The sequence below is a fragment of the Balaenoptera physalus genome (assembly GCF_965194825.1).
Source record: "Balaenoptera physalus genome assembly, chromosome: 3".
NCBI classification, from domain to species: domain Eukaryota; kingdom Metazoa; phylum Chordata; class Mammalia; order Artiodactyla; family Balaenopteridae; genus Balaenoptera; species Balaenoptera physalus.
Genome location: NC_138890.1, coordinates 68,642,557 through 68,662,164, shown reverse-complemented (window position 1 = coordinate 68,662,164; position 19,608 = coordinate 68,642,557). Strand labels below are relative to the sequence as shown.

Below are 19,608 nucleotides of genomic sequence, written 5' to 3'. Positions count from 1 at the left end.
CGCCACCAGGGAAGTTGTCTCCTCCCTCTTGAGCCTTCCTCCTATCCTCCCTATCCCACCCCTCTAGGTGGTCACAAAGCACTGAGCTGATCTCCCTGTGCTATGCACCAACTTCCCACTAGCCATCCATTTTACATCTGGTAGTTATGTATGTGAATGCTACTCTCTCAGTTCGTCCCAACTTCCCCTTCCCCCACTGTGTCCTCAAGTCTGTGGTCTATATCTGCGTCTTTATTCCTGCTTTGCCACTTAGGTTCATCAGTACTGGTTTTTTAGATTCCACATATGTGTGTTAGTATATGGTATTTGTTTTTGTTTCTGATTCACTTCACTCTGTATGACAGACTCTAGGTCCATCCACGTCACTGCAAATAACTCAATTTCGTTCCTTTTTATGGTTGAGTAATATTCCATTATATATATGTGCCACATCTTCTTTATGCATTTATCTATGGACATTTCTGCCCATTTTTTGATTGGGTTGTTTGTTTTTTTCATATTGAGCTGCATGAGCTCTGTGTATATTTTGGAGATTAATCCCTTATTGGTTACTTCATTTGCAAATATTTTCTCCTATTCTCTGGGTTGTCTTTTTGTTTTGTTTATGGTTTCCTTTGCTGTGCAGAAGCTTTTAAGTTTAATTAGGTCCCATTTGTTTATTTTTGTTTTTATTTTCATTATTTTAGGAGATGGATCAAAAAAGATCTTGCTGTGGTTTATGTCAGAGTGTATTCTGCGTATGTTTTCCTCTTAACAGGTTCACAGTATCCGGCCTTATATTTAGGTCTTTAATCCACTTCGAGTTAATTTTTGTGTACGGTATTAAGGAGTGTTGTAATTTCATTCTTTTACATATAGCTGTCCAGTTTTCCCAGCACCACTTATTGAAGAGACTGTCTTTTCTCCATTGTATATTCTTGCCTCCTTTGTCATAGATTAGGTGACCATAGGTGCTTGGGTTTATTTCTGGAGTTTCTATCCTGTTCTGTTGATCTATATTTTGTCTTTGTACTGGTACCATACTGTTTTGATTTTGGTAGCTTTGTAGTATAGTCTGGAGTCAGGGAGCCTGATTCCTCCAGCGCCGTTTTTCTTTCTCAAGATTGCTTTGGCTATTTGGGGTCTTTTGTGTTTCCATACAAATTGTAAAAATTTTTGTTGCAATTCTGTGAAGAAATTAGGCAGTGCCTATTTTGAACTTGAAATACTGTATGTGTCAGTTGATTACAAGATATAAACACTACTTGCCAAAAACCCTGACCCTGTGGGTTCTGCTTATTCACTTTAAAGGAAAATGTTGCTATAGAACTTGTTAGTTCTCATTGTCAACCAGCTAGATTCGGTATGTTTTCTTGTCAGAAATGATCTTTTATTTTTCAGATTTTTCTTTTTTTTTTTTTTTTTGTGGCTGCGTTGGGTCTTCGTTGCTGCGCATGGGCTTTCTCTAGCTGTGGCGAGGAGAGGCTACTCTTTTTTGTGGTGCGTGGGCTTCTCGTGGCTTCCCTTGTTGCAGAGCACAGGCTTCAGTAATTTTGGTGCACGGGCTCAGTAGTTGTGGTGCACGGGTGTAGTTGCTCTGAGGCATGTGGGATCTTCCCAGACCAGGGATCAAACCCATGTCCCGTGCATTGGTAGGCGGATTCTTAATCACCGCACCACCAGGGAAGTCCCTTTTTTTTTAATTCTAAAATGACAACGTCTGCATTGAACAACCACTGGACCAACTACTTTCACTTCTGAATTCAAACATTAATTGGTTCATTAGGTAAGGAGTCTTGCCATGAGTTAGTTTCAGTATTTCGTGCTTTGCTTACATGAGATTCCTCCTCATCCTCCCAGTTATCCCTTTGGTGCACTGGAGATTTCTTGAAGCAAAGTACCTTACTAAGCTTTGAGGTGAGTTAGAAGTATGACTTCTATAATGTGTAAGAGCTATTGTGAAAGGGAAGATAGAAAAAGAGAATGATGCCCATCAGTTTTAGAAAAGAGTACAGGAGGAAGTTGGAGATCTGGAAGTTGATTTCCTGAAACTGTCCAGACCCAAGTACCTTCTGCCAAATATCAAACCTTACACTGGATTGAAGACCCTTGAGTTAGGGGAACAGCATATCTTCTGCTTTAATTGGTATTGTGCATTTATCCTTCTAAGTAAATAATCTCATTTACTTTTAAATTTTGCCTTGAAAGCTTTGTTTGACAAATTTATAACTGACCTTTATGATGAAACAGAGTGGTTTTTACAGTAGTCCATGAACCAGTGAATGTAGTAATCAGAACCTCATGGAAGTGATTATTAAAATAGAAGAATTAGAAAAAAAAGGAAATGATCTTTACATCACACTTGACACCAAGATAAATTTTTGGTTTTCCAGAGTTGAGCGTAAAAAAGAAAACCGTAAACATGTTAGAAGGAAACATGGATCAATATAAAGACTTTTGGGTGTGGGGAAAGCCTTCATAAGCAGTCCAGCACACTTATTTTTTCATTTAAAAAGTCTCCAAATTATTGTTATATGCCCATAACTGTTTTAAAAAAATATGAAGTATTATCTTTTTCAGTAATCCAATTTCGAAATGCAGGTAAGATCAAGATTGTCATTTACATCTGTTATCTTGCAGTTTCTTTTTTAACAGAATTTAACATTTTTAAAAATTATTTTTTTATCTATGTATCTGTGTATCTATCTATCTATCTATATATCTATGCCGGGTCTTATTTGTGGCACGCAGGATCTTCGTTGCTGTGTGCGGGATCTTTAGTTGCGGCATGTTTTAGTTGTGGCATGCAAACCCTTAGTTGGGACATGTGGGATCTAGTTCCCTGACCAGGGATTGAACCTGGGCGCCCTGCATTGGGAGTGCAGAGTCTTAGCCACTGGACCACCAGGGAAGTCCCATCTTGCAGTTTCATATATCATCTTTTCCCTTCTGCTCTTAAGCACAAAGAACCCTACAAAGTGCTCTTGTAATAAACATGACCTAGTACCCATGAACCTTCCTAATGATTCCTTTGCTAAGTTTAGGGGTTATTTGACTTTTGGTCGCAGACATGGTTGGTTGTACTTGTGCAGAAATGTGTACAATTAAAGTTGTTAGGAAATCAGTCTGCCATGTTCTCTTGGAACAAACTATTGACTGTCAAGCTTCTTTAAAATGGAGATCTTCATACTGAATAATAATAATATATATACTTATAAATTTGAATGTTGAATAGTTGAACACATAGAGATTTTTATAGTACAAGTTGCAGACTTGTCAGATTTTTTTTTTTTTAAGTATTTATTTTTTTGGCTGTATTGGGTCTCAGTTGCGGCACGCAGGATCTTTCGTTGCAGTGTGCGGGCTCTTTGTTGTGGCATGCAGGCTTCTCTGTAGTTGTGGTGCGGGCTTCAGAGCGTGTGGGCTCTGTAGTTGCGGCACGTGGGCTCCAGAGTACGTGGGCTCTGTAGTTGCAGCATGCGGGCTTAGTTGCCCCGCGGTACGTGGAATCCCAGTTCCCTGACCAGGGATTGAACCCACGTCTCCCACATCGGAAGGCGGATTCTTAACCACTGGACCACCAGGGAAGTCCCCAGACTTGTCAGATTTTAATAATCTAAGAATGAGTAAGAACCTGTTTTCCTTTTGTTCTTATTTTTCTTTAAAGTATTTCCACCTGCCCATCCCCAATGAACAATTTGTCAGTGACTGTTTTACTATTAGGCCCTAGTGTGCCAGGGCCCAGTTGAAATGCAGACTGATTTCTCTGCAAGAGAATGACACAATTTACCACATCTTAATTCCTTATGAAGGCAGTTGGGACAAATGAAACATGTACTTTCTCAAGATAAGTTGAAATTTCAGCCCCCTCTGTATTTATCAGAAATAATACCATACTGAGTCACTCTCTCATGACTGAAAAAGCACAGCTGGTAGGAGAAATTGCGTGTTAATGACATTGTCAGTGTAGGAGGGCCACTAAATATAAGGAAGCAGTGACTCAGTTCTAAGTACCTGCTATTTGGGTTAATATTCTGAAGGACCAGGAAACATTATCCTTGGTCAAATAGGCTAAATTAAATTGAGGCACTCGAGGGTTCACAGGGTATATCAAATCTGGATCAAACTAAAATGTAACAATCTCATTTGACACAATATAGAAAATTAATACAAAATAAAAAGGACAAATTACTGATCAGTTTGGGAGCTATGGCTTATGTTGCCGTGAAGGGGAAGATGTATTGTACTTTTTAGTTATCATGTATATTTTTCTTTTGTGGGATTAAATAAAGGCATTGAGTTATTCAATAAATACTTAACTGCTCTCACTATGTGCCAGGCACTCAGGAATTAGGCGTTCGGCTGCAAACGAAAACAAAAATCCGTCTCTTCGTAAAACCCTATGTTCTTACTGGTGAAGAAAAGTAATAAGTGAGTAATGTATATATAGAATGCCAAAAAAATTTAAAGCACTGTGAGGAAAAATAAAGCATGGGAGCAAGATGGGGACTGCCAGGCTAGGGAACAGGGGATTGCAGTTTTAAATAGGATGGCAAAGAAAGGACTCAATGAAGACGATAAAAAGCCATTACAGCATCATTTGTGATAAAGGTAAATACTGGCAGCAACCTAGATATCCATCTCTATGAGATTGGTTGAATATATTATGCATCTATATAGTGAGATGCTGTACAACAAATAAGTCCTACATATACAGAATGATCTACAAAGATTAGTGAAGTGATAGAAACAAGATGCAGAATGATACACAGAATATGTTACCATTGGTGTCTTTCACATACATGATATATTTTCCTAAATGCATGGAATCTCAATGGAAAGATACATTAAAAAAACTGTTAATAATGGTTGTCTTCGGAGTGAAGGATGATTTGTGGACAGGGAGTGAGGATGAAACACTTTATATCCCATTTTACTATGTGTTATGACGTAGTCAAAATAAGTAAGTAAGATGTAAAATAAGAACATGGAAAACTGTCCAATTAGAAAATGATGGAAAAGCACATACATTTATAAAACCTAGTGGCCTAGACAGCCGTCTAGCCTAGGTAGTGAATAAATGGGATAGTTAATAGAAACATGGACTCACTTCTGATGAGCTGGAGACCTTGTTGACAGTGACTGTTCCAGAGCAAGGCCAAAATCCTGTTTTGTTTGGGTAGTGGGTTGTAGTGATCATGACTGTAGCATTTAGATTTGTCTGACTTTTTTCACTCTTCTAATCAAATGGAAGCTGTATTCATTTCGTAGGGCTTCTATAATGAAGTACCACAGAAACTTGCCTCATAGTTCTGGAGGCTCGAAGTCCAAAATCAGGATGTCAGCAGGGCCATGTTCCTCCTGAAACCTGGAGCAGAATCCTTCCTTGCCTCTCCCCAGCTTCTGGTGGTTTGCTGGCAATCCTCGGCATTCCTAGGCTTGCAGGTGCATAATCCAATCTCTGATTTGTCATCATGTGGTTTTCTCCGTTTGTCTCTCTGTCTTCTTCACAATGCCAGCTTCTCATAACGACACTGATCATATTGGATTTAGGGGCCCACCCTACTCCAGTATGACCTCATTTTAACTAATAAATGCAACAACCCTATTTCCAAATAAGGTCACATTCAGATGTCCCGGGGGGTTAGGACTTCCACATATCTTTTCTTGGGGGGTGGGAGAGAGAATGGGACACAATTCAACCCATAACAGGCTTTCCAGTTTAAGTTGCTTCCCTATTAACAGCGTTTCATATATGTAGAAGTGTTTTGGAAAGTTGTATAGAAAGATACAAGTTTAGTTTATTTTTAAAAGCTCTTACTATAAAAGTTTTTCTTATGGGGAGAAAAAACCATCCCGTATCGCTGAATAAAATCATACTGAAGAGTGCAACATATTTATTAAAGCGGATGTTTTAGTGAAAATAATTTTTTTTCTCTCTAAATATTGTAAAATGAGAGTATGGGCATTGTAAGTAGTAATGAGTTAAACATGACAGTGAGTTACTAATTGAGACATTTTATGTGCTTTTTAAAAAATAAGAATACCTTATATTCTCTTTTTGCATTTTTATTCTCACTCCTGAGAAAATAGCTTCCTTTCCAGATCAGTTTAACCTCAAAGTACAGCAGAGAGGACAAAGTCTTTTTTTTCATGCCATTCTTCTCAGTAGTTTTTCTTCTTGTACTCATAGCCATTACAATTCTGTGAAACATTAGGAAACTTTAAAACTTTAAAATTCTCCCTTGCCTTTCCCTTTTCCTCATGTATAAATCAGAAACCAAATATTTGTTAGTCTTCAAAGTCGTTTTAAAAGTTATTATATCCTAAACTTTTTCGTTGCAGCGCGCGGGCTTCTCTTTAGTTGTGGCATGTGGGTTTTCTCTTCTCTAGTTATGGCACACAGGCTCCAGGGCACGTGGGCTCTGTAGTTGAGGCACGTGGGCTCTGTAGTTGGTGGCACTTGGGCTCTCTAGTTGAGGTGCGCGAGCTCAGTAGTTGTGGCATGCGGGCTTAGTTGCCCCGTGGCATGTGGGATATTAGTTCCCTGACCAGGGATTGAACCCGCATCCCCTGCATTGTAAGGTGGATTCTTTACCACTGGACTATCAGGGAAGTCCCTGTATATGTATTTTAAAATGTCCTCTGACTTGTTGAGAAAATTACTCTCATAAGGTTATATCATATTTTAAACCCCATTCCCCTTCTGATGTTCACACTCCTGATGGCTTACTCTGTGCCAGACCACGTTTCAAGCATTTTACATGTATTAACCTAATTTAAACCTCAAAATAGCCTTATGAATTATACCCATTTTACAGTTTAGGAAAGTGAAGCATGGTGAATAAGTTGCCTAAAGTCAACACATCTAACAAGTGGCAGAGCCAGTATTCAAACTTCGACAGTTTGATTCCAGAGCCTATTTTCTTTCTTGCTTGCTTGCTTGCTTGCTTCCTTCCTTCACTTAACCTAAGTGAATGGTCATATGCATTTGTTTACAGTGTACTTATAGAGGAAATAAATGGCAGTGATTTATTGCAGTGCTAATAGGCATTATACTGATTAGTTATGAGATTTGGGGCAAATTTCTTTACCTTTCTGAGTCTGTAAAATGAGGACATTGAACTAGATTTCTTACAGATCTTTATCCCTGTTAGATGTATATTTCTTTGGGAAGAAAAAGGAATTGACATTTGACATTAAATGAGCAAGGAAATGGGACACATATTTAGCACATTTTTCTTTCAAAATTAGAGTAATAAAAAGTTAAAAAAAAAATTAGAGTAATTTTATAGGGTCAAGGAATGATGATGTAAGCCACTACCCATTGGGGAAAAGTGGAAAGTAAACAAAAATGTTACTGTAAGACTTAGGACTTTAGCTTCTTATTAGTTTGATCAGCTTAAACTGCAGACTTTCGAATTGCAGTGGATTTGGGCATTTAAGTAGATTTTATTTTTAAGTTCATAAGATGATCTGAGGATTGGAAGAAATCATAAACTTGAACTAAGGCAACTGGCCATGGGACTTTTTTTTTTTAACGTTTAAAACTTTATTTTGTTTATTTTATTTTATTGTCTTTGGGACTTTTGAATCACTGTCTTAATATCCCAGCCTCGGATGATAGGTATCCCAAGGCAGGACATTCCACCTTTAGGCAGCAGTGCCTCAGATAGAACATATAGCCCCTACTCATTCACTCTAGTTCTGCCATTTGGGATGATGCAGAACTACTATGATTTTTCTCTGTGACAGCCATTAAAGGTATTGAAAGGTAGCACTGTTAACTCATTTCTTTGAAGTTTCAGCCTCTTTTTCATAGCAGTACAGTGGAACTGAGACTGGTTAACTTGGAGAATAGAAATCTCTGGGTGGTGATGGGAGTACGCAGTTTTGATGCTGTCTGAAATTTAATGGTTAAGTTCAGCTCAGGAAGTAATGCAGTTTGCTCTGTCTCTTCAATATAAATAACGGGTGGATGGGGTTAGAGGTGGCATTTAATATAGTACAAAAGCACCAAGCCATGCCAGCATTTAACAAGTAAATTGAATCTTATTTCATGACTGCATTAATTCTAAGCAGAATCCAAAGTACATTTTAGTAGTGATACCCAGATGAATGCCAGTATATCAAATGATATATTAAAATGTCTTTTGGGTTGACAGTGAAATGCCTTGATATTTTCTAATCTAATTGCTACCAATGTGATGAAATACTGACGTGCTTTGTGGACTACAATTGAATGAATAACGTTGAAATTTACCACTTTTCCTTTTTGCCCATGCCATATTATACTAGGTTAGTTAGAGTGCTATTTTTGATGCATGTTTTCTTTGTGATCAGTAATTATGTTTTTGATCTTTAGCATTGAGATATTATACTTTTTAACAAAAATTTAGTGAAGTATAGTTGATATATAATGTGTTAATTTCTGCTGTACAGCAGTGATTTAGTTACACACATATATCTATTCTTTTTCATATTCTTGTCCATTATGGTTTATCACAGGATATTGACTACAGTTCCCTGTGCTGTACAGTAGGACCTTGTTGTTTATCCATCCTATGTATAATAGTTTGCATCTGCTAATCCCAAACTCCCAGTATTTCCCTCCCCCACCCTCCCGCCCCCTTGGCAACCACAAGTCTGTTCTCTGTATCTGCGAGTCTCTTTCTTTTTTGTAGATATGTTCATTTGTGTCGTATTTTAGATTCCACATGTAAGTGATATCATGGTATTTGTCTTTCTCGTTCTGACTTACTTTGTTTAGTATGGTAATCTCTGGGTCCATCCATGTTGCTACAAATGGCATTATTTCATTCTTTTTTATGGCTAATATCCCATTATATATATACATACACATATACCACATCTTCTTTTTTTTTTTTTTTTAAGCATTCTTTTCTTTCTTTCTTTCTTTCTTTCTTTCTTTATGGCTGTGTTGGGTCTTTGTTTCTGTGCGAGGGCTTTCTCTAGTTGTGGCAAGCGGGGTCCACTCTTCATCGCGGTGCGCGGGCCTCTCACTATCGCGGCCTCTCTTGTTGCAGAGCACAGGCTCCAGACGCGCAGGCTCAGTAATCGTGGCTCACGGGCCCAGCTGCTCCGCGGCATGTGGGATCTTCCCAGACAAGGGCTCGAACCTGTGTCCCCTGCATTGGCAGGCAGATTCTCAACCACTGCGCCACCAGGGAAGCCCCACCACATCTTCTTTATCCATTCATCTGTTGATGGACATTTAGGTTGTTTCCATGTCTTGACTATTGTAAATAGTGCTGCTATGAACATAGGGGTGCATGTGTCTTTTCGCATTATAGTTTTGTCTGGGTATATACCCAGGAGTGGGATTGCTGGATCATGTGGCAGCTCTATTTTTAGTTTTTTGAGGCACCTTCATACTCTTTTCCATAGTGGCTGCACCAATATACATTCCCACCAACAGTGTAGGAGGGTTCCCTTTTCTCCAAACGCTTTCCAGCATTTGTTATTTGTAGACTTTTTAATGATGGCCATTTTGACCTGTGTGAGGTGGTACCTCGTTGTAGTTTTGATTTGCATTTCTCTGATAATTAGTGATGTTGAGCATCTTTTCATGTGCTTTTTGCCCATCTGTATGTCTTCTTTGGAGAAATGTCTATTTAGGTCTTCTACCCATTTTTCAATTGGGTTGTTTTTTTGTTATTGAGTTGTATGAGCTGTTGCTATATTTTGGAAATTAAGCCCTTATTACTCACATCATTTGCAAATATTTTCTCCCAGTCTGCAGGTTGTCTTTTTGTTTTGTTTATGGTTTCCTTTGCTGTGCAAAAGCTTATAAGCTTGGTTAGGTCCCATTTGTTTATTTTTGCTTTTATTTCTATTGCCTTGGGAGCCTGACCTAAGAACACGTTGGTATGATTTATGTCAGAATGTTTTGCCTATGTTCTCTTCTAGGAGTTTTTGGTGTCTTGTCTTATATTTAAGTCTTTAAGCCATTTTGAGTTTATTTTTGTTTACAGTGTGAGGATGTATTCTAACTTAATTGATTTACATGCATGAGATATACTTTTAAAAGAGTTATTTTCTGAAGAGAGAAAGATTGTGGCCATAATTTTCTTTCTTTTTTTTAAAATCTTTTTTTAACGAACTTAAATTTTATACTGGAGAATAGCAGATTAACAATGTTATGTTAGTTTTAGGTGTACGTGTGGCCATGATTTTCAAAACTTAACGCATTAAAGGGGTTCTGCTTTTCATATTAATCAGTCTTGCTACCAGTTATTAATGTGCAGTGAATTACTTTGTTTTAAACTTAAAATTAACTGCACATATTGAAAGTGAGTAGGTTGATAAATTGTGACATATATATGCCTGTGATACTATCACCACATTTAATGTAATGAAAATATCTGTCACCCCAGAAGTTGCTTTTTAGCCATTTATAGGCTCTTCCTCTTCTCTTGGCCACTTACCCCTGTTCCCAGGCAATCAACTGAACTGCTTTCCATCACTCAAGATTCTAGAATTTAAGTAAATGGATTCTACAGTGTATACTCTTGATATGGCTTCTCAGCATAATGATTTTGAGATTCATCCATGTTAATGAGTGTATAATATTATTATTATTTTTTTAAAATGTGTATTTATTTTTGCTGCCCCAGGTCTTGGTTGTGGCATGTGGGCTTGTAGTTGTAGCATGTGGACTTCTTAGTTGTGGCTTGCATGCAGGATCTAGTTCCCCGACCAGGGATTGAACCCGGCCCCCTGCATTGGGAGCGTGGAGTCTTACCCACTGGACCACCAAGGAAGTCCCAGTATTATTTTTTGTTGCAAGTAATAATGCATTGAATGGCTTTGCCACATTTTGTGTATCCACTCATCTGTTGGTGGACAGCTGAGTTGTTTCTAGTTTTTGGCTCTTACAAATAAAGCTGCTTTTGTGGACATAAACTTTCATTTTTCTTAGGTAAACACCTAGGAATGGAATGGCTGGGTTGTAGGGTAAGTGAACAAGTGTTCTATAGAAAAAGAATTGATTTTTGAGTATTGAGTTTTGTATCCTGCAACCTTCCTAAACTCACTCATTAGTTTTGGTCATCTTTCAGTTTTCTTAATTACATTTTCGGATTAAGCATAACGTCCTAGTTCACTGTCAGCTTAGATGTGAAGAAATGTGTAAGCTTACAAAATGTAATGCATCACTTTGATATGTGGCATCCCCAATGTTTTCTTTTTATGAAATACTAGTATTCCTTCTAATATGGAACTTTGAAATTTCAAACTGTCATTATTTAAATAGTTGGATTTATAGGCAGTTTCAGGAAAGTGGTTCTGAGGGAGGAATTGCTGTTTTTTTATGGTTTTTATGGGATTCTAAGAATCAGTTCACATTATATTATTTAGAGAATCAACCACTTTGGTGATGTTTTCGGGGAGGATGAGGGAGCGTGTATGATAAGGACTTAGAGGTCTCAGCACAAACTGCATGGATCCCAGTCCAATTTACTGAAATGAGGAAGACTGAGAAAGCAGTGGATTTGGGATCATCAGTTCAGCCTTGACATGTTGGGTTTTAGGCCTGTTGTTTGTTGGCTTTGTTAAGTGCTTATATGTTTATTCGAAGGACTGTAAATGAAGAAATACATCTTAGGTTAAAAATAGGCCTAAGATCACACAACTAGTTATTTGCAGAATTAGATCTCAAACCTAGGGCCCTCTGACTCCAAAGCCAGTGTGGTTATTCCTGTGCTATATTATATCCATAAGGCAGAAAAACAGGCTTGGCTTTGACAGTAATAAATGTTTCCCATGAGCTATTATAAATATATAGCAGAGTTTGCAAGCTTAGATGCAAACAGACTCCAGACATAACTGCGAGTTGGGTTTATAATGTAAGAGAGTGATGACATCTGTGGAGAACTGCAAAGCCCATATCCCATCTGAAGGATTAGCTGCTGGTCAGTCCAACAGATTGTTACCAGGTGGGAAGGTGGGTCCAGTATTGCCAGATCTTCTGTTTTTTTAAAGAGAGGTCAGATATTTTGATTTTTATGTTAAGTCTTCTAATTTGTAACTGTAGGCAGCTCTCCTTTAACACGCTGTGCAGACCAGTCCTGTGTGCTGCCACCAAACATAAATGTGTGTTGGATTTCGCTCGGTGCATAAGAGTTGCACCTGGTATACTGTGGACACGACAATAAATATTACATGCTGGGAAACGGGTGGTGACTGTGTAATGAGCACATTACAGCCATTGAAATGCGGGTTGCTTAGTTTGAACATGGGGCTTGGTGAATCTGGTGTTTAAGTTCAGTTTTCATGCGGATCAGTTAATTATAGGTGGGTGGGGGAGGAAGGAATTGCTCCCTGCAGCATTTTGCCTCCTAATTGCTTGCTTTCATTTGCAGATAGGGCCAGTTGTGAGTGTGTGGATTTTTGAGTAAAACCTCGAACCCAAATGAGAAGAAACCTTCAAGGAAAAACTTATACTGACAGTGAGTCTACAGGCATCTGTATGCATATTATGGAATGTTCTCAACCCAGAGATAGCTCTATTGACAAGGAGTGAGTGGTGAGTCTGACTATCCCCACTGGTAATTAACCTAAATCCTTCCCTTAAAGAGAGGACAACAACTCCTGCATGCTTAGCATTTACCGACTGTTGAATAATAAGTTAATTTTTGTGTTAACAGAAGATAACTCCAGCACAGTTTAAAAGAATTCTTTATCCCTAAAAGTGTGTTTAATGTGTGATTGCAGTTCGACTTTCTTCAGTTAGACACATCCCTTCCTTTGCCTATGTGTTTCTATCTTTTTTTTTACCCCAGTCCAAATAATACCATCCTCCAAGGCCTGTCTTCCTTGATATATTCAGCCATCACTAAAGTGATGGTCATGATAGTTACTAGCATGCATTCTAATCTTGGTTATGGTAGGTCTCATTGCCATTGGAAGTGATTGTTTTAGGAATGGGCATGAGATCCAGTTTCGGCCAATGGGAAATAAAGGGAAAGTCTGCAAGAGGCTCTTGGGAAAAGTTTTCTTGCTTTTGAGAAAGAAGAAAAGAGATGATCCTTCCCGTAGAGCTTGTTTTATCTGGATGTGACATCTGGAACTGCTATAGCTATCTTGCTACCAGCCTGAAGGTGATTCCCTTACCTAAAGGTGGGCAGAGGGAAGAGAATTCCAGAGAAGTAGAACTGGAGCCACATTCACCATTCCTAGAACCACCTTCACTGTAGATTCCTTATTATGTGAGATAATAAATTTTCTTATTGCTTAGGCAGTTTTGCCTTTAGATTTTCTGTTACTTGTTGTGGAAGTCATCCCAGTTCACTTGATCCTCCTCTTTCTGATTACCCACTGGCATTTGTACTTCATTATGTTCTGAGCTGCCCAGTAATGTTTGTGTATATTGCCTTTGTAGCCCGTTATAAACTTTGTGATGTCAAGGGCTATGTTTATATCCCTGCTATGTCTACTAGTTCTGTCTTCTTAAAAAGCCATCATTGCCCATTTAGTGAATTGAATTATTTTAACAGTAGAGGATTTGAAAAATCAATTCATACATTTGAAAAATTATAGAGATTCTTTTAATGCACATTCCTTTCTTTGACCACACTGCTTTCCTCTAGGATTATGAATGAAGTTTGGCTTTTGATTTAAGATGACTTGTGTGTAACACATTTTCAATTGGTTAGTTCTACGATTTGCTATTTGTTTTTATTCAACTTTACCATGAAGATCAGCTTCTCTCCTGTATATTTGAGTATTGGCTTTTAATCTCATAGATTTTGTTGTCTTCTCTGTTATAAAAATGGAATCATTTACCTTCTCTTTTTTGTTCTAGTTATAGGAATGAGGGACATGGATAGTAGGAACATAATAATCGAGAAATAATTTGTATTTGGCTTTGGAATGCACACTGACAAAAAGACTCCCTAAAGTGTGCATCTCTGTTTTGTTCTTAGGACCTAGTGTTGTGTACGGGGGTAGGGGAGAGAGGGTTGGTGATGAATCTAATGTCTTTGAGGAGTCTTGAGTCGCAGGATGGAATATTTAGTTGATTCTATTTTAAAGCTCTATAACACCACCCTTCCCCACCCCCCCAACTCAAGACGTCCATGTACTTGTCCATCTTTTCTTTAGATTCTGCTATTATAATCTTGAAAAAGTGGGATAAGAACTTTGTTTTCTTCCTGAAAATTTATAATGTTGCTTTCAGTTTTGTTAAGGATTATCATAAACCTTTATTGTAATCTGGTAATACATTCTGAATCCTTCAAAATGATTTACATTCAGGGAAGAATTTACTTTTTTATTTTTTCGTGTTGGGTTGTGATTAAATGGGGGGAATAACTTTTTAAGAAGATAGGGAAAGTTGTATAATGTGCTTGATCCATTAGTTTGAATTCAATGATGCCGTTATTTAGTAATATAAGAAGTTCAAATCACCAAGGTCAGCTTTAATGTATTTTATTTCATGTATATTATGAAGAGTTTGTAGGAATGAAGCATGTGTCTTAACCTAAGACAGCCATGGCAGACATATGATCTAAGCCAAATCAATCAGAATGATCTTAGGACATTTACTAGAAATGCCAGGATAAAGGTACTTTTTTTTTTCTGCTGAATTTCAACCTGGCAGCCATCTTCTGACCATGAAAGGAAAGTCAGTTGAGTAAGAAGCCAACAGGGAAGGAGTAGAGCAGAGCAAAAACACACCCTGATCACCTCTTGAGATGCTGGATCACGTCTTCCCTGAAGATAGTATACCTGGACTTTTCAGTTACCTGAGCCAGTAAATTCCAAAACATCATAACTGATACATCCTTATCATCACCCATTCTATACCATGTAATGATAACTGAAGGGACTTGCTGAGACTAGAATTGCGAATTAGGCAAGTATGTCTCTGATACAGGTGTGCAAGGTGGCAGATAATGCAGTCCTTTCATTGATTTATTTAAGGTTCAGGTATTAAGTACAAGAGTTAAGGTGGTAAACAATACGTAGTCTGTGCCATTACTATTGGAGCTTAATGTTAATTGGAAGAGGCTAACAGTACGTGAACAACCCTCCTAATGAATAGGTTTGTATTAACTGAGGTTTGGTTCTAGAAGAAAAGGAGTATCTGTCATCTGTACTGATCTGACTCTTTGGTGGAGATACCTACTGAACCCTTGGCACCCTGGAACTGTAAAACAAATAGTTGTGCGGAACCTGGGTTCTGGCTGACATTTTAAAAAAGTAATATGTTATTATTGTTTTTTCCGTAAGAAGCCATTAGAAAGGTACAGGACCACAATCCCTTGTTCCAAATCTCGGGGCCAGATATATTTTGGAATTTCACCCTTCTCTGGATTTCAGAAAGGTTTACATGGTATGTGTATGCTTAACGTAATACCTCTTTTTACTTAGGGAAGGGACGAGAGGCTTTCTGTTATTAATAATGCAAATAATAATGCCTTATATTAGTTCAATTACTAAATGGCAGGCTCTGTATACTTTTCAGCATCATCTTAACTGTTTAATAAATTATATTCATTTTTACACTTGAGAAAATTAAAGACATTAGGTGACTTTATCAAGGTTTATACAGCTAGGAAGTAGTAGAATTGAGATTTCAACCCATATCTGTTTGAATCTGAGGTCAGTGCCCTTAACCACTGCTCTGCTGCCTCTTCATTGTGCTCTTACAGCTTAAACTCCTGTTTATTGCTAACATTAGGAAGGTTATTACTTTCTGTTAAGTTTAATCAGTTAACTTAATTAAATTCACTTAGTATTTCTCATAGTCTTGCATTTGATTCACTTAGCTTTTCTGGGAATGCAGTCCTTATTTGTAACTAAACGTAATTTTGCTTTATCCTTTCCAGATTTTATACCTTGTATTGGTTCACTTACCAGCTGCATTGGCTAGAGCTTGTAGAACATTGTGATTACAATGAGCATCTTGTCTTATTCATTAATTTAATGCCTCTAATGTTTCACAAAATGCTTACATAATTGGAGTGGGTATAATGTTTTACCACTGAGCATGAAGCAGCCTTTTGGTTTTCCTTAAAATCAAATGTAAAAGAGATCAGGACTTCCCTGGTGGCGCACTGGTTAAGAATCTGCCTACCAGTGCACGGGACACAGGTTCGATCCCTAGTCCGGGAAGATCCGACATGTTGCAGAGCAGCTAAGCCCATGCGCCACAACTACTGAGCCTGCGCTCTAGAGCCCGCGAGCCACAACTACTGAGCCCCTGAGCCACAACTACTGAAGCCCGCATGCTCTAGGGCCCGCATGCTGCAACTACTGAGCCTGTGTGCGGCAGCTGCTGAGCCTGTGTGCGGCAACTACTGAAGCCTGTGCGTGGCAACTACTGAAGCCTGTGCACCGCAACTACTGAAGCCTGTGCACCTAGAGCAAGCCACCACAATGAGAAGCCCACGCACCACAATGAAGAGTAGCCCCCACATGCCACAACTAGAGGAAGCCCGCATGCAGCAATGAAGACCTAACGCAGCTGAAAAAAAACAAAAGGCAAGCTCACAAAAAAAATAAAAGAGATCAATTTACTTGTTTTATTAAGAATTTTTTAAAATTCTGTTTTAACATGTGAGGACCAGATTTTTAAAGTGTTAATTGTTGCATGTCATAACTGCTCAAAATTAAAAATTGATCAATTAGTTCTATCTACTTATACTGTATTACAATTTTAAAAAAAATTATTTATTTATTGGCTGCGTTGGGTCTTAGTTGTGGCACACAGTATCTTCGTTGAGGTGCACAGGCTTCTCTTTAGTTGTGTGTGGGCTCAGAGCGCCTGGGCTCTGTAGCTGTGGCATGCAGGCTCTCTAGTTGTGGTGCTTGGGCTTAGTTTCCCCACAGCATGTGGGATCTTAGTTCCCTGACCAGCGATCGAACTGGTGTCCCCTGCATTGCAAGATGGATTCTTAACCACTGGACCACCAGGGAAGTCCCTGTATTTCAATTTTAATCTCTGGTAGTCTTTAAACTTCTTACATCTTTGGTAAATTCATTTTTATACATTTAAAAATATGTTTATTTTACTTCATAATTCGCTGACTTACATTTATATACTATTTAAATGTTAAATGTTAACATTTAAATGTTTAATTTATGTGGGCCTAGCATATAATAGGAGCTCAATGAATATATGTTGAATAAGTTAATTTTTATGATTATCTGATTAGTGAGGCATCTTGATAGCATATGTTTTGACTAGTGATAGGAAAATGTTATATCAATTTTATGGAGGGAAAAAAATCCAGAAAATATATGTTCAGTATTAAAAAGTTGTAGTTTCCTGATTTTTTGTTCATGTGGCTGATTGCTAATCCTACCATTTTCATTCTGATTTGATAGCATCTTGCTGTAGGTACCAGCCTACTTAAAACTGTCAGGTGGGTTTAGATATTAAACGCATACACACACACACACACACACACACACACTCACGAGGAATAATTTGTTCATCAAATGTGAAAGAAAGAGGAAATGTGCACATTATAGAAAATTATTAAACTGCAGAGGTTGAATGGGATATTCATTTAAACAATGACCCTGAATGGCTCTGAGTTTCTCCTATTCTAACTTGTAAATATTGATAAAGAAGGAGCTTGGGTGATTTTGAGGGATTAGATTAATAGCATTAGCTCTTCAGTTTTGGTAGTAGGATCCAAAAGATTTGTCTTTATCGATAGCTAGAAAATATTGTTGAAAGTCTGATTAATTTTTTTAGTGTAAGGGAATGGAACTTGATATTAAATCTCCAGTTTTTTGGTTGCTGATGGCCTTAATGTTGGGCCATTTAGCAGCTAATATAGTATAATAAGTCTTGCCACAGCAGCTGGAATTTATTGTAGCTGTTGCTCTGTGTCCTTACTATAAAGGCCATGATTTCCATGAGGAAATTATAAAAGCAGCCCTCCTTTGGTTTTGATTAAGAAGTATTTTCTGGCAGCATGGGAAAATGCACTATTCGTTTTGTGCTTTATGAACAGAAGACATCCTTTTATAAAAGAAGCCATTTCTTCTTTGAAAAGTAGTCACATGCAGGATGCCTATTTTCATTTATTATTACTGTCTATTAATATCTGTGAATGCCTTTAGTACACATGTTCGCTGAAAAATGCTTATAGGAAATGATATTAAATTAAATGAAATGTGTTGATCTTAAGGTAGATATAGACATTTTCTGTCCAAGACCATATTCCTGTGGTTCTCTATTTCTGTAGTTCTCTTAAAAAACGGTTGACCTAAAAAAAAAGTTGATCTGTACACCTCACTAAAAAAGTTCAATGCTGTCTATATTGTCATTGGGTTTTAATGCCCGATAGGGAAGAGTAAATACTACTTCTTAAATACTGACCAACACTTTCATGCCTAATTATTTAACATCCTTAGACATTCTAACTTAAAGTTACTTTTCTCTGATTCCCACAAATACTTCAAGCAGTTAACAAGGCAGATTACCAGTAGAGCAAACAAATCTTTCTAAAACTTAAATAATTCTTAAAAGTTTAATAAATTAAACTTATAAATTTAGTATATTAAATTTTCTTGTCTTTCAAGTATCTTAGTAGATAGAGCATAGAGTACCATAATGTTATTATAAATATATTAAATAGCACATAAGTATTAATACTGATTGATTTCTGTACTTTCCCAGAATTAGAGATATATCCACCTAAATGGAAACAATTACTGTCTTAGGCCAGTTAAGGTAATTTGGTTAAAAATTGTAACTGTGGTGCTGATATGAGTAAAGCTATTTGGATCAAAAACTATAGAATAAGAATGGGTTTCTGGGCAAAGAAATTTGAGACTGGTAGAGGCCTAGGTCCATAGTGCGCCTGCCAAGACTGAGCTGGCCATTGCTAGGATGAGCGCTTTTCTTAGGCTACAGTTCATTTCTTGCAGCTGGGACTTACTCAAACTCGTAGGTTTTAATTTTATGCAACTCAGTATATTTACATGAAATGGTGGGGTGTTTTAGTGCTCTACTTCAGGGAAGGAAGATAGTTTTTTTTCCCTTTAAATTTCTGGAGTTAGGGAAGCTTTTTAGGATTGGTAATACAGATATTCTAGTGCGTTGTTAGTGGGAGTGTAAGTGTGTACATTCTCTTAGAAGAAGATTTGGAAAATACCTGTCGAAACTTAAAATGCCTACCAAAAATTAAAATGTATAAACCCTTTGATCCATCAGTTTCACTTCTTGGAATTTATCCTACAGATAAATCCTGCTTCATCATATCCCACATTTGTGAATTTACAGGATTATTCCTTGTAGCATGTTTGTAGTAGTAAAAGATTACAAGCAACCCAACTTCCCACTTATTGATGATGAGTTATACCCATATGGTAAAATACAGCCTTTCAAATTGAGGGAAGTAGTTTTTAAAAAGTCACTGATAGTGCCTGATTTCCAAGATAAAGTGTTAAGTGAAAAAGCAAGGTGCCAAAACATGTATGTGGTCACATGAAAATATTTTAAAAAGAAAAAAATACATACTTACATTCTCGTATATTATTAGAATTCCTGTGAAAGGCTATACCAGAAGCTAATATTGGTGGCTGTGTCTTCGGAGGAGAATTGGGTGGCTAGGGATAATGATGACAAGAAGATTTATGTGTGAT

At 37.6% G+C, this 19,608-nt stretch overlaps 1 protein-coding gene across 2 annotated transcripts in view; it reads left to right on the top strand.

Annotated features, from left to right (window-relative positions):
• LYRM7 (LYR motif containing 7) overlaps window positions 1-19,608 on the top strand; it is a 174,064-nt gene that overhangs the window by 126,239 nt on the left and 28,217 nt on the right. The window contains exon 5 of one of the 2 annotated variants that reach the window (XM_082457949.1): window positions 12,363-12,448. The exons of the other annotated variant lie outside the window; for it this stretch is intronic. Coding sequence (XP_082314075.1) covers window positions 12,363-12,394 — 32 coding nt within the window. The 3' untranslated portion in view covers window positions 12,395-12,448. Of the gene's footprint in view, window positions 1-12,362; window positions 12,449-19,608 lie in introns of those variants that run through there. 2 annotated transcript variants of the gene reach the window in all.